Source organism: Cyanistes caeruleus, chromosome 14 (genome assembly GCF_971803275.1).
Source record: "Cyanistes caeruleus chromosome 14, bCyaCae1.hap1.1, whole genome shotgun sequence".
Taxonomy (NCBI): Eukaryota; Metazoa; Chordata; class Aves; order Passeriformes; family Paridae; genus Cyanistes; species Cyanistes caeruleus.
Window position 1 is genome coordinate 11,645,509 of NC_141714.1, and position 18,665 is coordinate 11,664,173.

An 18,665-nucleotide genomic window follows, 5' to 3' on the forward strand; every position below is an offset into this window, starting at 1 on the left:
GATCTATTCTGCCTCTGAACTCTTGGAAACTTTCCTTGTTAAGTGTGTCCTCTTCTAATGGGATTTATATTCTTCACTTCATAGCTACTGCTTTTGGTTTAAGGCCATTCTTGTACACTGCAGTGTGTCCCTTACACTGTTACTCTGTAAATATTATTTGTGTCACTCTTTCTGGCAGTTCTGGCTCAGATGTTTTCACTATACATGGTAGTACCATTGGCTGTGTAAGTGTGTGGGATGATGGATATGTCAGGATACTCTGACAGCTTTATTTATATAATTATTCTTTTGATCTCTGCCAGCAAAAGATACTGCATTCTGCTGGGTCATTTCCTTCTTCCAAGGCAGTACTGAACCCTCCTTGACAGCTCCCTTGTGGACTGTTGATTATATTAATTGCGTTTCACTAACTTCCCAGCTTGGAACACTCAGATAAAAGTTTAAGGTTTTTCCAGAGACTGAATACAAATGGTTGATAAAGGAGCCAAAGGTCATTGAAATTCTTCCTTTGCTCAGTGTCAGCTTCATGTTGCAAAAGACAATTGAGTCACATGTTAAGTAACAGAAGATGCACAGAGGGACTTGTTCCTCTCTAAGACTGCAAAATAGGCGAAGCTGTTTTTTGTACAGAAGAAATCACATCCATATATTACTGAACATTATGGAGGGGGAAAAGCTCTTTTCATGCTGTTTGCAGTCCACTGTGCCCTCTCCTCATCCATCATCCTGCATAGTAATGTAATACTACCAGCATTACTTTTGTAGCTATAACAGACAGGCTTTTTCTGTGAGCTTGACTCTCGTCAGAATAAAAGCCAAGCACTAATAAAAGCAGTTACTTTCTTAGCAATGTAAATTAACTTCTACCAGTAGACGACAGAATGCAAATTCACTTTCCTCAATACCACTTTTTTGTCTAATATGCCATGTCTTTGCATGTAATAAATTTAATAAATCTAAGGCAGGTAGTTTGTGAAGACACCAAAGCAAAATAGACTTTCTGTCTTCTCCTTCCCATTAAGTGCTTATATTGTATGTTTGCACTTATGTTGCCCATGTATCACAGTATTGCAACATATTGCCCATAAGTTGCAAAAGAAAGGTGTTTGAACTGGTGTTCTAGACATTGTGCTACCCTGTGTGGCAGCTAGATCTATAGGAATTTTATTGCAAATTAATATTTCTGAATAAGAATTGCAACTATTTAGGTTTATTTTACAGAGGTGTAAATAAATGCATAGATTGCAGGAAAACACAAAACTAATACCCAATATGGTTTAATAAGCAAAGAAACAGAAAAAATAAATCTGCATGTTTATCTTGGGAATATTCTGTTGAGATGTTTTCAGTTGAAGGAAAAAGTTTGTGTTCAGACCTTGTTTCTGTTCCAGCTTTGCCACAGCTGAAAGACTTAAGCCAAGAATTTTAGTAATGGTGTTTCCTGAGATCTGAACATTTTAGTTTGAGGGAACATCTGGCTGATTGTGAATTTGCAGACTTTGTTGTATTTTTCAGGGTCAGGGCCAGAGCATTCTTTTGTGCAGTCCTGGAAAGGAATCCCCATTCTCCTTTACAAAGTTCTTCCTGGCTGCTGTTACCATTCTTACTGTAGACACAACCCAGATGTGATGATGGGGAAAATTACCAAGCAATTCATTAGGGTGGGCCAGAAATGAAATTAATTTGGTATTGTATAAAAATCGTAACTCAGGTACTTGTGTGGGAGAGGATTGTAACAAGCTCTTAAATTTGGAAGGGCTTTGTGAGGGAAAGGTGACTATGGGATTGGGAATACTGGCTGGCAATAAATACTTTGTGTGACTAAATATTTAAATTTATGTGACTAAAGAATTAAATCTAGAATTTTGGAAGTTTTAATTTAAATGGAGTTAAACTATAGTAAATTTTCTGGAATGCTGAAATTTCTGACTTCTTTTGGTAAATTACTGAATAAAACTGATTTTGATTTTAAGTTTATACCAACACCAGTTTTAATGACGAGTCCTTGATGAATGTAGCTGGATAAAATTTTATTAATGGCTGTTTTCTATAAATAGTCTGCTACTTCAAGTTTTTCTGTTAACTAAAGGATTCTGCATATCTAATAGGAGCATCTGGGTTACAAGGTCCAGAACAACTCATTTAAATTGTACCATTGAAAGTTTATATTCTATATTTCAACCACAGCTTCAGCTGCAGCAGAACATCAGGCTTGGATCACATCCTCTTGTTATAACTGGGAAAAAGCTGGAAGATGCAGGTGCTGTTTCTGAAGATGATGGTTTACCTAGAAGTCCTCCTGAAATTTCAACCCTTCATGAAGTTCTGACAGATTCACCAAACAAGGTATAATTGTCATGTCACCTTGGTGAACATCTGCACAGAAAAGATGAAATCTGCCTAGAGAAGGGGAAGACCTTTTTGTTTGCTTGTGATAAAACATGATGGTCCAGATCAGTTAGAACCAGAAGAAATTACCTAGATGGATTGTGGACTTTTCACTGCGAGGTATACCTAGAAATTGACCCTACAAATACCCTTTGTGGGTACAATTTTCCATGCTTTTATGTAGACCAGGACTCTCACCTCTATCATTAGCAAATGCAGGATTTTAGACATCAGTGAACTTCTGAGAATTTGTAAATCTGATTATTTTAAAACAATAACCAAAAAGAACCTTATAAAATATACTGCCTCCTGTGGTCAACCTTCCTGGTGTATCTCAATGCAGAAGAAATCTCCCCTACTTTATGTTTGATGCCAATGAAGAGGTTAAACCTACAGTGTAAGGCAGGGACCCAGTGACCCTTCCTTTATTTTTCCTCTTGTGTTTTCTCATAATTAGCACTGGATACCCAGCTCAAGATAATTCAGTGTGATACTTCCCTTGACTTACCCTCTTCCTCATTTTGTCCCACAGTCCTCCAACCCTGTTCAGCGTCATAGCTCTTTGAGTTTAGGCGGGACAGACAGTGAAGATGAACAGGTAAATAGCTCCTTTTCCTGCTAATATACTTCTTTGAGATGGCATATGTGGAGTCTATATGGAGCCAGTACAGTAATTTTGTTTTTTAAAATTTGTTCTGGGTATGGTGTATCCTAGGAAACAATTCTTTTGAGAGTCCAGAGTGAGGCAAATGATACTTAAAATGTACTTCTCTGGGTTTTGAATAAGAAATAAAGACAGGCAGAAATCTACTGGTAAGTGGTTTGTATGAACAGCACAGAGGCAGCTCTGTGACACAATATGAATCTATAAAGTTACACAAAAAATTGGACCAGGCAATGTGCTTCAATTCTGCTTCCATGTCCCAGGGCCCCCCTACCAAATAATCACACTTTCCCACCAGCAGTGGCTTGTGAGCAATGCCCTCCATCTCTCTTATCATGGGAAATGATTGCAGGACCACCCTTTCCTGATGCCAGGTATTCCACAGGAAAGGGTGTATTTTCATTTGAAATTTTCTTTGGATGATAAACGACCTTGAGAAGCAGCATGTTCTGCTCTCAGAACAACACTGTCCTTGACCAGATTGGAAAAATTTGAAGAGGTCATATTTTTTTTGGTGTACCTTGACAGTTTTTCTAGATGGGAAGATGTTTTCATGATATTCAAAATTTCATCAGCATACATGTTTGAAATGCTGTGTTACAGCCTAAGTTTAAATAAAACTAAATTGTGAATGCAGGCACAGTGCAATGGCCGTGTCACCCAGCTTTATGAATGAAACTTCTTTGGCACATCAGGGACATTTTGCAAGTGTTCCAGAAAGTTTGGTCTGCGTTTCAAAACAGTAGCAAAACTACTCAAACTTCACATTTAGGCGTTTTTCTACAAACATTTCTGTAAACCCTTTATTTTGATAGCACAGTCTAAGGTTACTGCTGCTCAGTTCCCCAGAGCAGCTTTGCTATGAGGATGAGATCCACATCACTCTCTGGAAGGTGCTTCTGATGTAGTGGGAAGTGTTTGATTTTCCTGAAAATATTGAAAGAGAAAAGTGGCTTTGGCAGCTTTCTTAGACATAATGAGGAGCAAGCATCCGTGCTACTTCTGTGGCTTTTTAATAATGTATTTCTGCCGTGGGTCACGTTACGGGATGAAAAGGCAGCTTTACAAACAGCAGCAGTGTCTCCTGCCGGTGTGTGCACATATTGCAAACGGGTTTGCAGGTAACAGCTGGGGTGGGGACAAGCTGAGGCTCTCACTGCAGCACAGACAGGTATTTCTCCTTCTGTGTTATGTACAGATGGACACACAGAATGGAGTAATTGCTCTGCAGAGATGACTTTAGACATGCATTTTAGAATGAGGATTTATGTCCAAAATTATAGCCATTTCAAGCTTCTGAAATGGAATGAGCTAACAAAGGAAATGTTCCAGAGATCTGGAGTAGTAAAGCAAAATATATACAACATTGTATTTCTGTTTTACAGATACCTTCTGGAGCTTCCTCCAGGCCCATCAGTCCTTCATCCTCCACCACTCAGGGGACCCCCATCTCACGAGGCAGCAGCTTTCTTCCTGTTGATTTTACCATCCCTGCCAGTCCCCTTGGCTGCCTGGACACCTCAGCAGCCAGGCACAGGATTGCCATCAACCCTCGGAAACAGAAAGGTTTCACCAACAAGCATCAGCTACCTCTCCAGGTAGGTGTTTTCTGGAAAAGAACCACTGAGCAGAAGGAAATGAGTGTGAGTTTTTAATTATTTTAAATATTTACATTTCTTTTTTCTTTCCTATCCATGCTCCTTTACTTTTTCCATTGGGAGAAGGGAAAACACCTCTTTTGCACCAGCCAACCAACCAACCAAAAAAGTCTCTGAAAACTTCAATACCATGGAAGCTGAAGAAAAGTGCAATTTTTGGTTTTTATTATTTAGCCAAAATTTGTGGGTTATGCTTCATCCGTAAAAACACTTCTGGTGTTTAAAAAGCTAAATGCCAGTTTTAAAGAGGCCTAAGTGTATTTTTACAAATCTTGTTCTTAACTGGAGCAGTACATTACCCACAGTGCTGGTTAATTACAGGATGGAGGTTTTGTGTCTATGATTTGAGTATTGATAGAAATGCATGTGTATAAAGTACATTTTTGTGAATGATTCTTTAATTAAGGCATCTTCACTTCTTTATGTGGAACAGCTGGAAAATGAAGCATGTCTTCCTGCAACTCCAGAAAGGAAGGGAAATTCAGCAGAATTACTTGAGAGTGACAAACATGAAAGAGATTGGGAAGGTAATGAAGACATAGGTATTGCTACTTTGGGTGCTTGAATTCTTCTTCATAACACTGACAGGACATGTTTGAATTGTAAGTCCTTTCAAACTAGTCATCTTTTGCTGCTATAACATAAAACCAATCCTGGCTGCTAAATTGTTGTGATGGAAAAAGTTGAGTACACTCAGCAAAGTGATGCTGAAGTGATGAACTTTGAGAGCAGCATTAAAAAACACATGAGGTGAAAGCACCATGTTCAGAAGCACCTGTCCTACACAGCTGGCTGGACCTCAATGAATGTGAAACTGAATTCCTCAGAAAAACCTAAATCTCGCATTATATGTTGTGTGTGTTGGGTGACTTTGATTGGCTTCTGTTTACTGGATCCTCCTTTGCCACTCACCCAGGGAAAATTTTCCCTATCATTGTAGATGGCTTTTATAGGCACACACATGCAGAATAGGAAAATCTGGCTAGTAGTCTTACAACTATGGGTATGCACAGGAAACAGCTAAACAGCAGCTAAAGTGGTACACTGAAACAGACAGCAACTTTCAGTCATTTTCTGTATTAGGTATGTTCAAACTAAAACCTAATGAGTCTCTCACTTAGCCCATTTCTAAATAGGCTCTGAACAGGCTTATTTATCAGTTAGCAGTAGCCAGACATGGGACATTCTTGTTAAAGGACTGCATAATCTGGAATGCATACAGATGGTGTCTGAATTGTAACCTTTAAGTACACACTCTTTTCCTCTGTTTAATATAGGATTATCAGCCCAGGTGGGACACTGTGCAAAGGGAGGTGGTTTTAAGCAGATGCCAGGTGTAAGAACTCTCACTGATGCTGTCCCTGACTCTTGTGATGCCACACCTGGGGTAGAAGACCCCTGTGCTTTGCTGCAAGAGGATGGGTGCCTTCCTAGTGTGGACTATCGCTATAAAGGAGCCAGACCCCTTCTTAGGCCTGAGGCTTCTCCAGTAAACCTGGAAGAACCCCACAGTGCAAAAGTGTTGTGTTCTGCAAATGAGTCTGCTAATGAATCAAAAGTACAGCTGCAAAGTACCAGTCCTGAGGTACCTGCACTTCCAGAACTGCAACAACTTGAAGGAGGAGCTGTTGTGTCCCCAGACACACCAGCAGCTGACTTGTTTAGCAGTGGTGTGGAAACAGTGGGCATGGACATACTGCCAGATGTTTCACAAAGTTCCTCAGTGAATTCTGTGGATCCAAACAGTAAAGCCCAGGAAGAGGGGGATCCACTGTTTACTGGCAAAGAAGAACTCTGCTTTGGTACTACTGGGAATCATTCCAACCATGCTGTCTCAGATACTGCACTGGGCACTCCACAAGTTGCAGTAGCTGATTCAGAGTCTTGCTCTGACTTCAAGACAGTGGCTGTTTCGAGGTCTGAAAAGAGTTCAGTAGCAAAAAATGACAAAGAAACATGTGAAATTATGGAATTTCGGTTATCCAAGGACAGTGTAGGAAAAAAAATAGACACTGCTGCACCTGTCTCAGAAGCAGTTTGTGTGGTACCTTGCAGTAAATTGGAAGTATGTTTTAAAGAAGATAGTGTTCCTGTTTCAAAGGGTAACCAAGGCAATCAACAGGCCAATGCATCATACATTTCTGAAAAGCTTTCTATTGGCTGTCTTGCCTCCTCAAGTTTAGCTGGAGTGAAGAGTAATATATATTCTGGTGCTGACAGTAAGGAGTACCAGATAAGCAGTACAGTTTCTGCCAGAAAAACAGGAGAAGCCAATCAATCATCAGATGAAAATGTAAAAAGTCCCCTGAAGACTGCTTCTGCTAAACCAGTCAGATTTACCATTGCACCAGCATGGCAAAGGTCTCTCTCAGGAGGTTCAAATTCAAAGGAAGATTCCTATTCCAGAAGTTCTCCAACATCCCCTATAAGACCCGAGTTCTTTGAAGGAATGACAAAAGAACATACATGTTTTGATGCAGTTACTCAGGAATCAGCAAAAACCAACACAGACAGATTTGATCGAGATTGTAAGGACAGAGATCTGCATTTGAATTCTTTTATGGAATGGGCTGACCATAAAACACAGAACTTTGAGAATCCATTTGGGGTCAGACTAAGAAGAACATCATCTTTACTAAAATACCAGAATGAAGGCCGTGTAGAGCCTCCAAAGCTGATCCCCTCAGCCGTTCCAATTGCTTCTTCTGCTTCAGTCAGAGAGGATCAGAAATTGATGGGCACTGGGAAGCCACCTCCAAGCCTTCCTGGCAACACAAAATCTGTTGTTAAAAAAACAGATCTCCTAGAAGACAAAAATCCTGCCAAGGCAAGATCAGAAGAAGTGGCAAAGAAGCAAAATGGTTATAAACCTTCAGGTATTTATGCTGTATTTGTATCCAAACATTGTAGAAAACAGTGGTCATGAAAACGGCCTTGGCAGAGTGGCACAAAGAAAAGAAAATCCTCTTGGCTAAGAACCAAATCCAGCTTTGAGTTCATCACCACTATAATTTAATTGGCTTGATGGTTTGGCCAGTCAAGAGAATTCTTGTCTTATCTTAATGAAGGGTGTGTTCCAGCAAGAATAACAACAGAATAATAGTTTACATGCCTCTGAAACATTTCTGGTACAAGGTATTTGTACATATAGTTGGAGTTCTAACACAGCTTTTTAAAAGGTACTGCAGTTTTGTAGTTAAAAATTCGGACTGTAGCTGCTCAGACCTTAACTAGGAGTTGCATTAGGTGTGATTATTTTTTTCCTAACAATGATTTAATTTAAAGTATTTTAAAAGTGACAAGGAAGTCTGTATTTTACTGCCTACATGAAAAAAAAAATCATTATTGTAGTACTCATTTAATCTACAATGGAAAAATGTTGTTTCAAAGGCAAAATCCAGTCCACAATGATCTCAGTGGGACATCTGCCATTGACTTAGACAGAAGTACAGTTGGGTCAAAAACTCCAGAATAAACAGAAAGAACAGTTAATGCCAAGGACAAAATCATCAGGGAAGGTAATTTTATCTCCACCATGTTCAAAGAGAATTATAGATGTTGAAGGATTTAAAATGTGAAGCACTAGCTTTAGGCTGACTTGACCTAAATCCCTTCTTTACTTCAGAAATGCTTCTTTTCGTAGAAAAAGTCTCTCCATATTTGGAAAATGCTTCCTCTGAACCAGCTTGGGTCTCCATGGCAAAGCTAAAACAGAAGGGTTTCCAGGACCATCCTCTTGCCAAAGAACATAAAGATGAAGACAAAGCTTTGACCAAAGTGGATCAAGGGGAGGTAGAGTACCAAGTAATGTTGCATGGGTGTGAATCCTGCCCCAGGTCACCTGGGTACTTTTGCAAACTGTTCAATATTGTCTTCATGGGAGGTGTGTTGTGAGCACTACTCAAAGAGAGCTTTGCTGGCCTGGCCTCTAAAACACTGAGACTTATGCAAGTGAGCAAATGCCTGTGACTACACTGTCACAGGGATTAGTTTCAGAACTGGATCATCCTATATCTTCCTTTGCACTGCTCAAACCTGAGCATTTTCAGAGCTTTCTTATTGCCCAGAGCAAATTTACGTAGCTGCTTTGAGTTGCATTAACTTCCTCACTGCCTTCTCCCTCCCTCCTACAGGATGCTCCCAACCATCCTTGCCTGGCTTTTGCTGCATTTCCACAGCCAGGTTTGAGAGGTTGCCAGGGTGAGCTTTATGAGTGCCCATGGCTGGCAGTCAGTTGCATTTTTTCCTTCTCTTCTTATGCTGCAGCAAGAGATCTGTGCTAGTGAGAACACACCGAAGAAGAATATGCATTCCAGCTCTCAGGACAAGAAAACACAAATGAAGACCAGTGTGTCTGCAGCAGCAGGTATTCTTTTTCTTTACATACTGGCTACAGTTTGCACCAGTAAGTGGTGTGGGTGGCAGGTGATGGGGGAAGAGAGACACCATTTTTATAATCAGCACACTTTATATAAGGCCTATTCAGACTGTGGTTTTTGTATAAGTCAACATAATGGCTTGTTTGCTCAGCAGAGAAAGCAAGTGAGGAACTCTTATCTCCACTGCCAGTTCATGAAATGGCATATAAACAGTCTGGTGATTTATTATTGGCCAAAATCAGTACTAAAGAATAGTAGTTGAAGTTGGAGAGTGTCCAGAAAAGAGCAGCAAAAAAGGTCAGGTCTCCTAGATCTCCAGTCAGCCAGGAAATAGATAGGAGTGGAGTTGTTTAGTCTAGGAAAGAGTGCTAAATTTTCTGCAGACAACAAGACTAGTCTTTATGGCCAGCATGAACTTAAAATGCACCAGGGGATGTTTAGCTTAGATGTTAGGAAATACTTTCTAACAATAAGAGCAGTGAGGTGCAGAAGAGCGTGGCTTGCATATGGAGAGTGTGCAGTTTCTATGGCCGGATGTGTTGAACAGATAAACATGTATCAATAATAATTTAGGTAGAGTCAGTTTCACCCTCAGGTGAACACAGAAGCTGGATGGCCCCTCTCCTGAGCACTTAGCTGTGTTTCTCTATATTAAAGATGCAGGGGAAATGTGTGACTCACTTGGTGACTCACATTACCTCTTCCAAGGCTTCTGCTGGGCTGCAGCTTCTCCCTCCCTGCTTACTCAGTGTGGTGCCAAACCTCAGAGCCACGCTCCAGATAGATACAGATAAGCCAGTCCTTCAGCTATAAAAGCATCTTCTAGCTGAAAGCTATTGATTGCAGATACTGCCTAAGTAGATAAGAAATGCACCACTGTGTCAGACCTGTGGCTTTTCCATTGCAGATTCTATAGCTGGCACAGTAAGAGATGCTGTCTAGAGAGGCCTGGCCCCTTTCTTCCCCTGTGTAATCCAGCAGCACCCAGAGCTGTTGTACTAGAGATACTTGAGAGCACCTCTGTGCTGCTCCCTGTAGTAGTTATTTCTAGAGCTGTTAACCATTTCTGAATCTACAGCTTTCTCCCTTACTACAGTAAGTGACTGGCTCAGGATGTTTACACCAACACAGAGGCTCTGATGTCAGTTGCAGCTAATTTTGTGTGTGTGTATGTGTGATTAAAATACCATAACTTTTAAAGAGGATTCTGTTACAGGCCAGCCTTGTCTTATGGTTTTAGGTGCAAAATGAGAGATGAAATATAAACAGGCCAAGATTTTTGCTCAGATGAGATCTTCCTTTGAAAGGCTGGTTTTCTGGATTTCTATTCATTGCATTATCCTAGCCTTGGAAGCCCAGCAGCCTTTGGTCAAAATTCAGAACTTTACAAGTTGCTCTGCTACTCGTTTATTAGAATTTGCAGTCTTTGTGGTGCTTACAGCAGAATTACAAGTTTTTGTGTGCTACCTCTTCCCCAGAACTGGCCTAGTTTCCTGACATCCAGTGACTGTTTCCTCTCCTCCAGAGGCAGCATTTATAGGCATATTCTGGTGTTCCGTGACTTGAACATCACAAAAAGCTCTGACTAGTGCTGATGTTTAAGGAAAGCTTTCTGCTGCTCAGAAAGCCAGGTCCTATTGTTTAGGAAATGGTCAGCACTGTCAACATGAATAGGAAATTTGGAATCCCAGATGTAAACTCTTCTCTTCTCTGATTTGGTTCCCATTAGCCCAACCAGGACTTTGTCTAGTTGAAAATGCTGCTGGTGGAAAGGATGTAGAATTAGTATCCAGAGGAGTTATTTATTTGGACTGTTGTGCTTATGAAGAAGGTTGTCTCCCAAAATGTGGAAATAAATTTTCAAAATCAAAATTTTAGTAACAGTTGAATTCCTACCTCACCTTAGATACTTCTGAAAATTTCTTGTGTATGTAGAGCTTCATCCTTTTTAAGGGACAGAATACTTCCTCCAGTATTCTTAAGTACAGTTTGCCTCCTGCAAGAACTACCAACCAGCCAGAACTTTTAAAAGATCAGAGACCTCCTGAGTGAAAATAAGGATCTACTTTAGCTCTGCTCATGGAATGTGACTAATGGAACTGATGAGTATTTTCCATTGATTTCAGCTCATGCAAGGTCAAGTTTCTTGCACTTAATGTGACTTAGACATTAATTTAAAAAGGTTTCAAATAAAGTGAATGAAGCAGGCCTTTTCTAAATAGGAACTCAAAGCCACCAGAGAAGCATTATCTGTATTCCTGCATCCTCTGCGAGTATGACAGGTGTCTGTTAGGCTGCATCAAGAGGAACACCTAGTACCATCAGAATCCCACCAGCATAACTTACAGGTGAAAGTACATAAAGCAGTGGTTTGATTCCTACCTAATATTTAATAATATTGCTGGAGCAATAGTTGTGTTGGCAGTGAAGACTAAAAAAAATCTTTAAGTCTTCTCAGTATTGGAAAACATAAACTTTTAACTCCACAGCAAGCCTGGGGTAATCCTTATCCTGCAGCTATTTTGTTTCTGTTTTCCTGCATGCTCAGGAGTCTTATTCCTAGATTTTCTTGCTCTCACAGAGCCGGAATTAGTCTGTGGAACTCCTTGCTGTGCACTTTAATAGAAACCAAGAGGTTGAAAAATTAAGATATTAATTAACCAAGAATATGAATTAGACAAATAACTGGGGCTATAGTCTTCACGTGCAGCATTTTGAAAGATTTCCTTCATTTATCTGGGCTTAAACACTTGCTGTTTGCACTGAGGAGAAGATTTTTTTATGGTCACATTACTCACTGTTTTGTATCAATTTTCCTGTTGCAATAGCTAGTCCTCACCATTGCTGTAGCTGGACCAGAGAGTGCCAGCAATATCCAATTAACAATTCCTTTGACTTACTGGTGAATCACAAGCACTTTGGGCTGTAAAACCGTTTCTTTTGAGAGAAGAAAATACTATTGACATAAATTGGGTTTTTAACTCTCTAGACTTCTGGTGATGTATATCTTCTCATGGGCAGGTAAAGTTGGACCAATTTCTCAGGAAGCATCTGTGGTTCCTGCTGTTGAAAAGGAAGCAAGGCACTCCTCTAAACTGCCAGTGACACCCTGCAGTCCTGCTGAACCGCCCTGGCTGTCCCTGGCCAAGAAGAAAGCCAAAGCATGGAGTGAAATGCCCCAGATCGTACAATAGCAAATGACATGAGCATCCTTCTTTGCATTGCCAATAGCTGTGTTAACTCCATATAATCCCTTCTTTACTGTGACCATTTCTGTTCTTTTGAGAAATAAGAGCCTTAAAACTTTTGATCAGACTGTTGTATGTAAAAGACATAATGAAGAAATGCCATTGTGGGCTTAATCTGATGTATTAAGAAGCTGAGCATTTCCTACTACCAAACACTAGGAAAATTTGATTCATTTTTATATGCTTACACATCTGATGATGATGTTCTAAGAAGACAGGCTTTTGAAGCATTTCTCTAGCAAAATGCGTTTTTAAAATTTCTTTTAAAGAAACTTGTTCTTTTAAAAAGACCATACAGTATTTTTGTACAGTTTGGCTTTGAGCTAAGAAATAACTTATGCTTTAAAATAGATACAATGCTGGGCAGCAATGCACCATGAGTCATGGACATTGATGTCATCACACTTCTTAGTGCTCTGTGATGGGCAGCCTGACTCTGCTTCAGATTGTTAATGGATCTGTTTTGTGATTGCTGTAAGATCTAAACTCATTGTGAGTGGAGTGATTCTGGCTTTTGTGTGATTTGAAGCCTCGGTGCTGCTCATCTTGTGCTTTGCTCACAGATACCCACTGGAATGGCCCAGAGCTGCACACACATTCTCTCCCATGCACTGGAAAACCACCACACTGTAGCATATTGTCTGCTTTCTGTTACACCTTTAGAAATCTGTGTAAACTAAACATTCTACTAAAAAATCCTTCCTTTCTTTAATTATGGCAAATAGTGATTTTTTTGGTGAGATTCCTCAGCCAATTGTCTCTTTTAAAGAGTGTGTTGGGAGGAGAACTTGCTCCTTAGAAAGGGGCATTTTGTTTTCAAGAAATGTCACTCTCCATGTTCATAAGGATGTATATTTAGTCAATTGTATCTAATGCTAATCATAAAAGGGGCATCTGCTTTCTTTCTTGTCTCATCAGTCTTTAACCATTAACTCAACATCAGTCTGACAATGTGCAGCTGGAGCAAAATTATTCTCTCAGGGCCTGGCCTTGCAGTCACTTAAACTCACAAAAGTTTTGCTATTGAACTTGAAGGATGCAGTAATTTGAAAAATAAGCTTTGTGAAATGATGTTGGTGGCTTAAAAGACAGTGGCACTTACTGGTCCTTCCAGTTCTTGCAGCATTGCACGTTTATATAGTTTTTGTTTACAGTCAGTGCAAAATTTGAAGGCTGGTGGACTGTTTTTAGCTGGAAAGTTGGCTGGAATTTTTAAAGGAAAATATTATCTATTGATAGAATTAAATGCAAAGAAAAAAAAAATAATTGTTTCAGGTCAGCTCAAGCAAGACTTTAATCTTCCAGTCTTGGCCTGAGTTTAATATGTAGCTTTTGCAATTTGAAAACAGTATTAACTAGGAGCTAGACTGTGATTATTAACTTTTTTTATATAGGTGAAAACTTACTTGCCCAGGAAGGCTCAGAATCTATAGATACTATTTATTCTGGACTAACACCAGAAAGAGTAGGAGCTTCACATTGGCGTGGTAATTGATGCCTATTTTGTAACTTGTTTTTTCTCTGCTTTAGGAAGCATATCTTTCCGTACAGAGAACTGAAAAATTTGTAATTCTCTGAAACTTTTGAGTGTAATGTAAAAGAATATACTCAACTTTGATTCCTGAAGTTTTGTACAGTTGTCATCCCACCACAAACTTACTGACCCTGTGTAAAATACAGGCCTTTCTATATTTAGCAAACTCTCTTCTCATTCTGTTAATGTGGATTGTGACTTTTCACCCAAAATACTGCAATGGATACTATAATCCCTCTTTCCCTGTGTTTCCTTTTGATCTTAATATTGTTCCTGTCTTTTATGTTCGGTATGTATATATGTTTTTGTAATCCTTATCTTGAAGGAACCCTTTTTGTATTCCATTCCCATATTTGGTTTACTATTAAATGTTGCCAGTGATGATGATATCATTTCTGGGAAAAGAAGAGGTATGGATGGTCCTCATTCATTAAGGAAGAAATAAAAATAGGTCTTTGGTCAATATTGACTCTATATATAGAGATAAACTGCATAGAATTTGTTTTGAGGTGATTTTGTGTGACTTAAGACTGATTGATACAGCTGGTAAGACTAAGGAGATTTTCTAAATCTGAGTTTAAAACATCACGAGAGAGCTGATGGCTCTCCTGTTGTTCTGGAGTTATTGCTCCTTCAGTGCAGGGCTGGTTTGAAAGCAGGCACTTGTGGTCATGGGAAGCCTTGAAAATACTTGTTTGCATGTGTTGAAAGAAGCTGCTCTAGAATATTTTTTGGAGTGCTTTACCAAAGAAGGAAAACACAAGAAAATAATGTGATGTATATTTGAAATCCGCTTGCATTCTGCATTTCTACAGTTAATGTTTCCATGTCTTTTGTGCAACTAAGAGAACAAACAGCAAAGAGAAAACATCGAAACTGAGTCTCATGTAATCATAGGAGGTTAAGAGATGGGATGATAAGATACATGTTGAAATATCAGTGATTTATTGTTGCATTTAGAGAAGCTGGTAACTCTATAAGTGTGGTTTTGATTTCTGGTCCTAGTGTAGTTTTTAGGTGTTCAATGAGTAAAAATAACTAATACAATAACCTCATTTTGGGTGATCCTTTCTAAACACAGTCACTGGTTTTGAAAATAAGTTGTGTTGAATTGCAGAGCTCGTTGCAGAGTGTCATTGTGAGGTTTTGTGGCTCAGAATCTGCAGTGGAGGATGTAGGAAGCCGAATTCCCTGTGCCTGGGAGTTGGCTCTGTGTGGCAGCAGAGGGTGCTGGTGCCATCCCTGAGCAGCAGGAGGAGAATTTCAGTGTATGTATGTGCAATGTTACAATGAGAGGAAAGCACTAAACAACAGCTTTCTCATGGAGAAGTTTGGGTAGAGGGAGCCCCCCTCATGTATTGTGTTTTGTCTTTTTAAGGGCTGTTGTCTAAAATAAGAGATGTAATTTGTTTTGAAGTATTACAGTAGAAATTCTCAGCTCAGAAAAGCTGCAGTCCCTGAGTGTGTGCCACCTGCTCTCCTAAGTGCTTTTCAGATCAATACAGGAAAGATATTAGCCTGTGAGGGTACTCTGTCCTTTAGAACTGTTCCTGGAAGAGGATAGATCTGAAGGATACAGGTAATGAGAGATGTCCTTAGCAGCCTGATAAAAAAGGTAAACCTTTCTCTCCATCTTTTCCTCTAGTGTTTGTTAGCCTACCTACAATTTTGTTAGAGATTTATCTTGGTTATAAGATTTGACAAATTTGTCACATCAATCATCACCAAAATGTTCATAATGATGATGTGGAACCTCTTGGGAAAACTGAGCATCTCTTTAAGATTTTGACCTTGATTTGCTTGCTATAGTATAGAATTCTGATTCCTCTATGTTGTCAGGAAGTGTTGCACCCAAAGGATCAGTATTTGTTACAGGCTACAGCCTGGGGTAGGTCTTGGTGCAGAGGTTCACTGAAACCTCTGGTTTTCATTGAAAATGGCTTTAATGTCTTTTATGGAAGTAGGCAGGTGAAATAAATTGTAAATTCTGGATTTGGAACACAAACCCATGCATCTGCCCAGAACAAAAAGCTTAGTCAGGTGTTTCCAGCTGGATAGTTGAAGGGGCCTCGCTCGATGATGAGAGAAAATTCAGCTTGAGAAATGGAAGGCTCAGAGTGGGAAGCTACAATTCAAATCACTCTTCCATAGTGGGATGGGTCTAAGCCCAAGGAAGGGCACCAAAAGGGACCTTTAAATAGTGGCTTTTCCTGCATTTCTCTCTGCACATAAGGGATACCAGACCTCATTGCTTTGTACCATATTAAGTAGGTAAGCACCATGACTGCCCTGCAAATCAAAACCTCTTGTGATCTGCTGATCAAGTCCACAGCAGTGCAGCACTGTAAATGGAATTGCTTTATGATCTGTGCATTAAAAATGCAACTTCTCAGGAGTGAGCTGAGCCAAAGTTTAGCAGCTTTCTCTGACTTGAGGGGCAGATTATTGACTATGGAAAATGTGAGATGCTATTTTTATTCCTATTGTGCTAGGAGTGATTTTAAAAGAAGCTATTTTAATAGCTGTTTATTTTTTAGACGCAGTTCAAAGAAGAAGAATCTAGAGGCAGATTATCTAAACAGGATTATTAACTGTCAGGTCTTGGGCTGATCAGTAAACCAAGTTAAGTTGCTAAACAAGAGCAGGTGAAGTGCAGAGTAGTTAATTTATATAATTTCATATGATGTAGAAATAGAAAGTCAGAGGAAGAGATTGATTGACATAAATAACCTACATGGAAAAGGTTGTTTGGTACCTGGAAGCCTCATTCCAGCCTTTCTTCTCTCTGCCTTAGAATATATTGTTTCCCTCTAAGCATTCTTACTTTTCATTGGGGGATCAAACCAAATTTTTACTTAACCTGTTTTGGAGTCAGTCCTATTTTAGAGAATTTGGATGAAAAACACAAGATCACACACCTGTCAATAGTGGCAATCCTTATTCAAAGCTCACCCAAATCTACGTGGTTAAGCTAATACTTCATTGCATTTTCCCTATTATACCATTCTAACTCCATATTAGTTTTTATTTATAAGTATTTTTCCAACACAGAAGGGTGGGGTTATCTGCTTTAAAATAAGAGCCTTTCCACATTACTTAGGAATATATTTCTGTGGCATTGAGGTGACTTCTTCCAAGTTACACAATAAGTTCACTGTAGCAACTGCAGCAGTGTATGGGAAAAGGTTGAAGTCCTGTGGCTGTGTTGTGTTTCCATAGAGTTTAAATTCCATGCAGCAGCCTTCCCTAATGGTGTCACTGGGAGCTGACAGAGCAGGAGGGGATGGTGCTGGTTGGCTCCTCACGGGTGACACTCAGGCTGTGCTAAATGTCTGCGTCACTGGTGACGTGGCCAAGGGGGTAAAGTGACAGAGCAGCACTGTAAAGTCACTGAGCAGCAGTGCAGGGGTGACTTGCACCCCAAAGGTGCAAATTCACCAGTTGTGCCTGTGGGATGGAAGAACTTCACTGGACTTTGTGAGCTGTAGAAATACATTTTATTCATACAGGAGTAAACAAAGTGACATTTCTGTCACGGCTAGATGTACAAATTAGGATATATCTACATTAAACTAGAGCTGTGTTTTAAGCACAAGAGGCATTTACTCAGTTTGAATCCTGAGTCATATATATTTCAAAGAGGAAGAATAAATATATGTTTTGCAGCATTTAATTTGTAAAGGGAGTTCTGCCCAAAATGGGTGACCTCATCTGTAATCACATGAAAAAAAATAAGAACAGAACCTCATTTTGTGGGGGTTTTTCTTCCACTTTGACAGAACGATTTATTACATAAGCATCCTTAGTGTTATGATCCCTGTGAAAAAATAACTGTCTTCTTATTTTGCATTGTTTATAAAATAAGAGCTGTGGCTGTGAGATGTACTACATATTGTGGTAGAATAATCACAAAATAATTGCATGCAAAATGCTACAAGAATCAATATCAGTTCTTATTTGCTATTTATGTAATAATTTCAGAGCATGACTTGCTACTAAAGCCCAAATTCTGCAAGGTACTCTATCATGGTTCATTGTGGGCTGAGGCTTGACTGACCCTGTGGGGCCTGTCCAAAGGTGGATTGCAGGTCTAGTCCTCCTCTTCACTGGACACACTGCAAATTGGATTAGGCCCTTTTTAAGAGATTTAAGTAAAGTGGAACAAAAGCTTTCAGAGAATTGCGTTACTTCTTTAATAGCAAACCATGTAATGCAAATTCAAATTATATAACTCAGGGATTGATATGGCACGGGCTGATGTGACAAAGTGTAATGTTGCAATCTAGGGTCCAGCCATACTTGGATGGGGGAAAAGTTGGGTCTTACCACTTACTCCTGGGAATCCAAGGCTGGTAACCAGGCTGGTGAGGTTCTGGGGCTGTGCTCAGTCTAATGCCTCTAGGACATGTGTTTGCTTTAGACTTGCTGGGCATGAAGGTCTTCACTTATGTGCACTCCAAAATGTTTCTGAAGTGGTCAGAAGTTCTAAGCAAATGCATCTTCTCTAAAGCCACATTTGATAAGTCACCCCTGAGAGTCCTGTAAATCCCAGTGAGGAATAGCTGCTCCATGCAGCTCCATGCAGCTCCATGCAGCTCCATGCAGCTCCATGCAGCTCCATGCAGCTCCACGTGTGTTTGCATCCCTGCCCGGGGCACCCTGCATGCCTGGCTTTGCATTCAGACATCAGCTCCCTCCTGTCATACAGCAGAAGGGTTTGTGCAGAGTTTAGGGGCTCCCTTCAGAGAGCTGTGGCCAGTCCTTACCCAGCCAGGTGTGTTCCATGGCATGTTT

At 39.9% G+C, this 18,665-nt stretch overlaps 1 protein-coding gene across 3 annotated transcripts in view; it reads left to right on the forward strand.

Moving 5' to 3' along the window:
* The window catches only part of KIAA1210 (KIAA1210 ortholog), a 40,112-nt gene extending 25,834 nt beyond the window's left edge, over positions 1–14,278 (forward strand). For 2 of the 3 annotated variants that reach the window (XM_023946546.2, XM_023946549.2), the window contains exons 5-12: positions 2,188–2,346; positions 2,921–2,986; positions 4,438–4,650; positions 5,144–5,237; positions 5,988–7,586; positions 8,354–8,502; positions 8,977–9,076; positions 12,111–14,278. In XM_023946546.2, the coding sequence (XP_023802314.2) occupies positions 2,188–2,346; positions 2,921–2,986; positions 4,438–4,650; positions 5,144–5,237; positions 5,988–7,586; positions 8,354–8,502; positions 8,977–9,076; positions 12,111–12,283 (2,553 nt within the window). In that variant the 3' untranslated portion in view covers positions 12,284–14,278. Of the gene's footprint in view, positions 1–2,187; positions 2,347–2,920; positions 2,987–4,437; positions 4,651–5,143; positions 5,238–5,987; positions 7,587–8,353; positions 8,503–8,976; positions 9,077–12,106 lie in introns of all 3 variants that reach the window. The other variant, XM_086850308.1, reaches the window with a different exon arrangement.
* Positions 14,279–18,665: the final 4,387 nt, after the last annotated feature.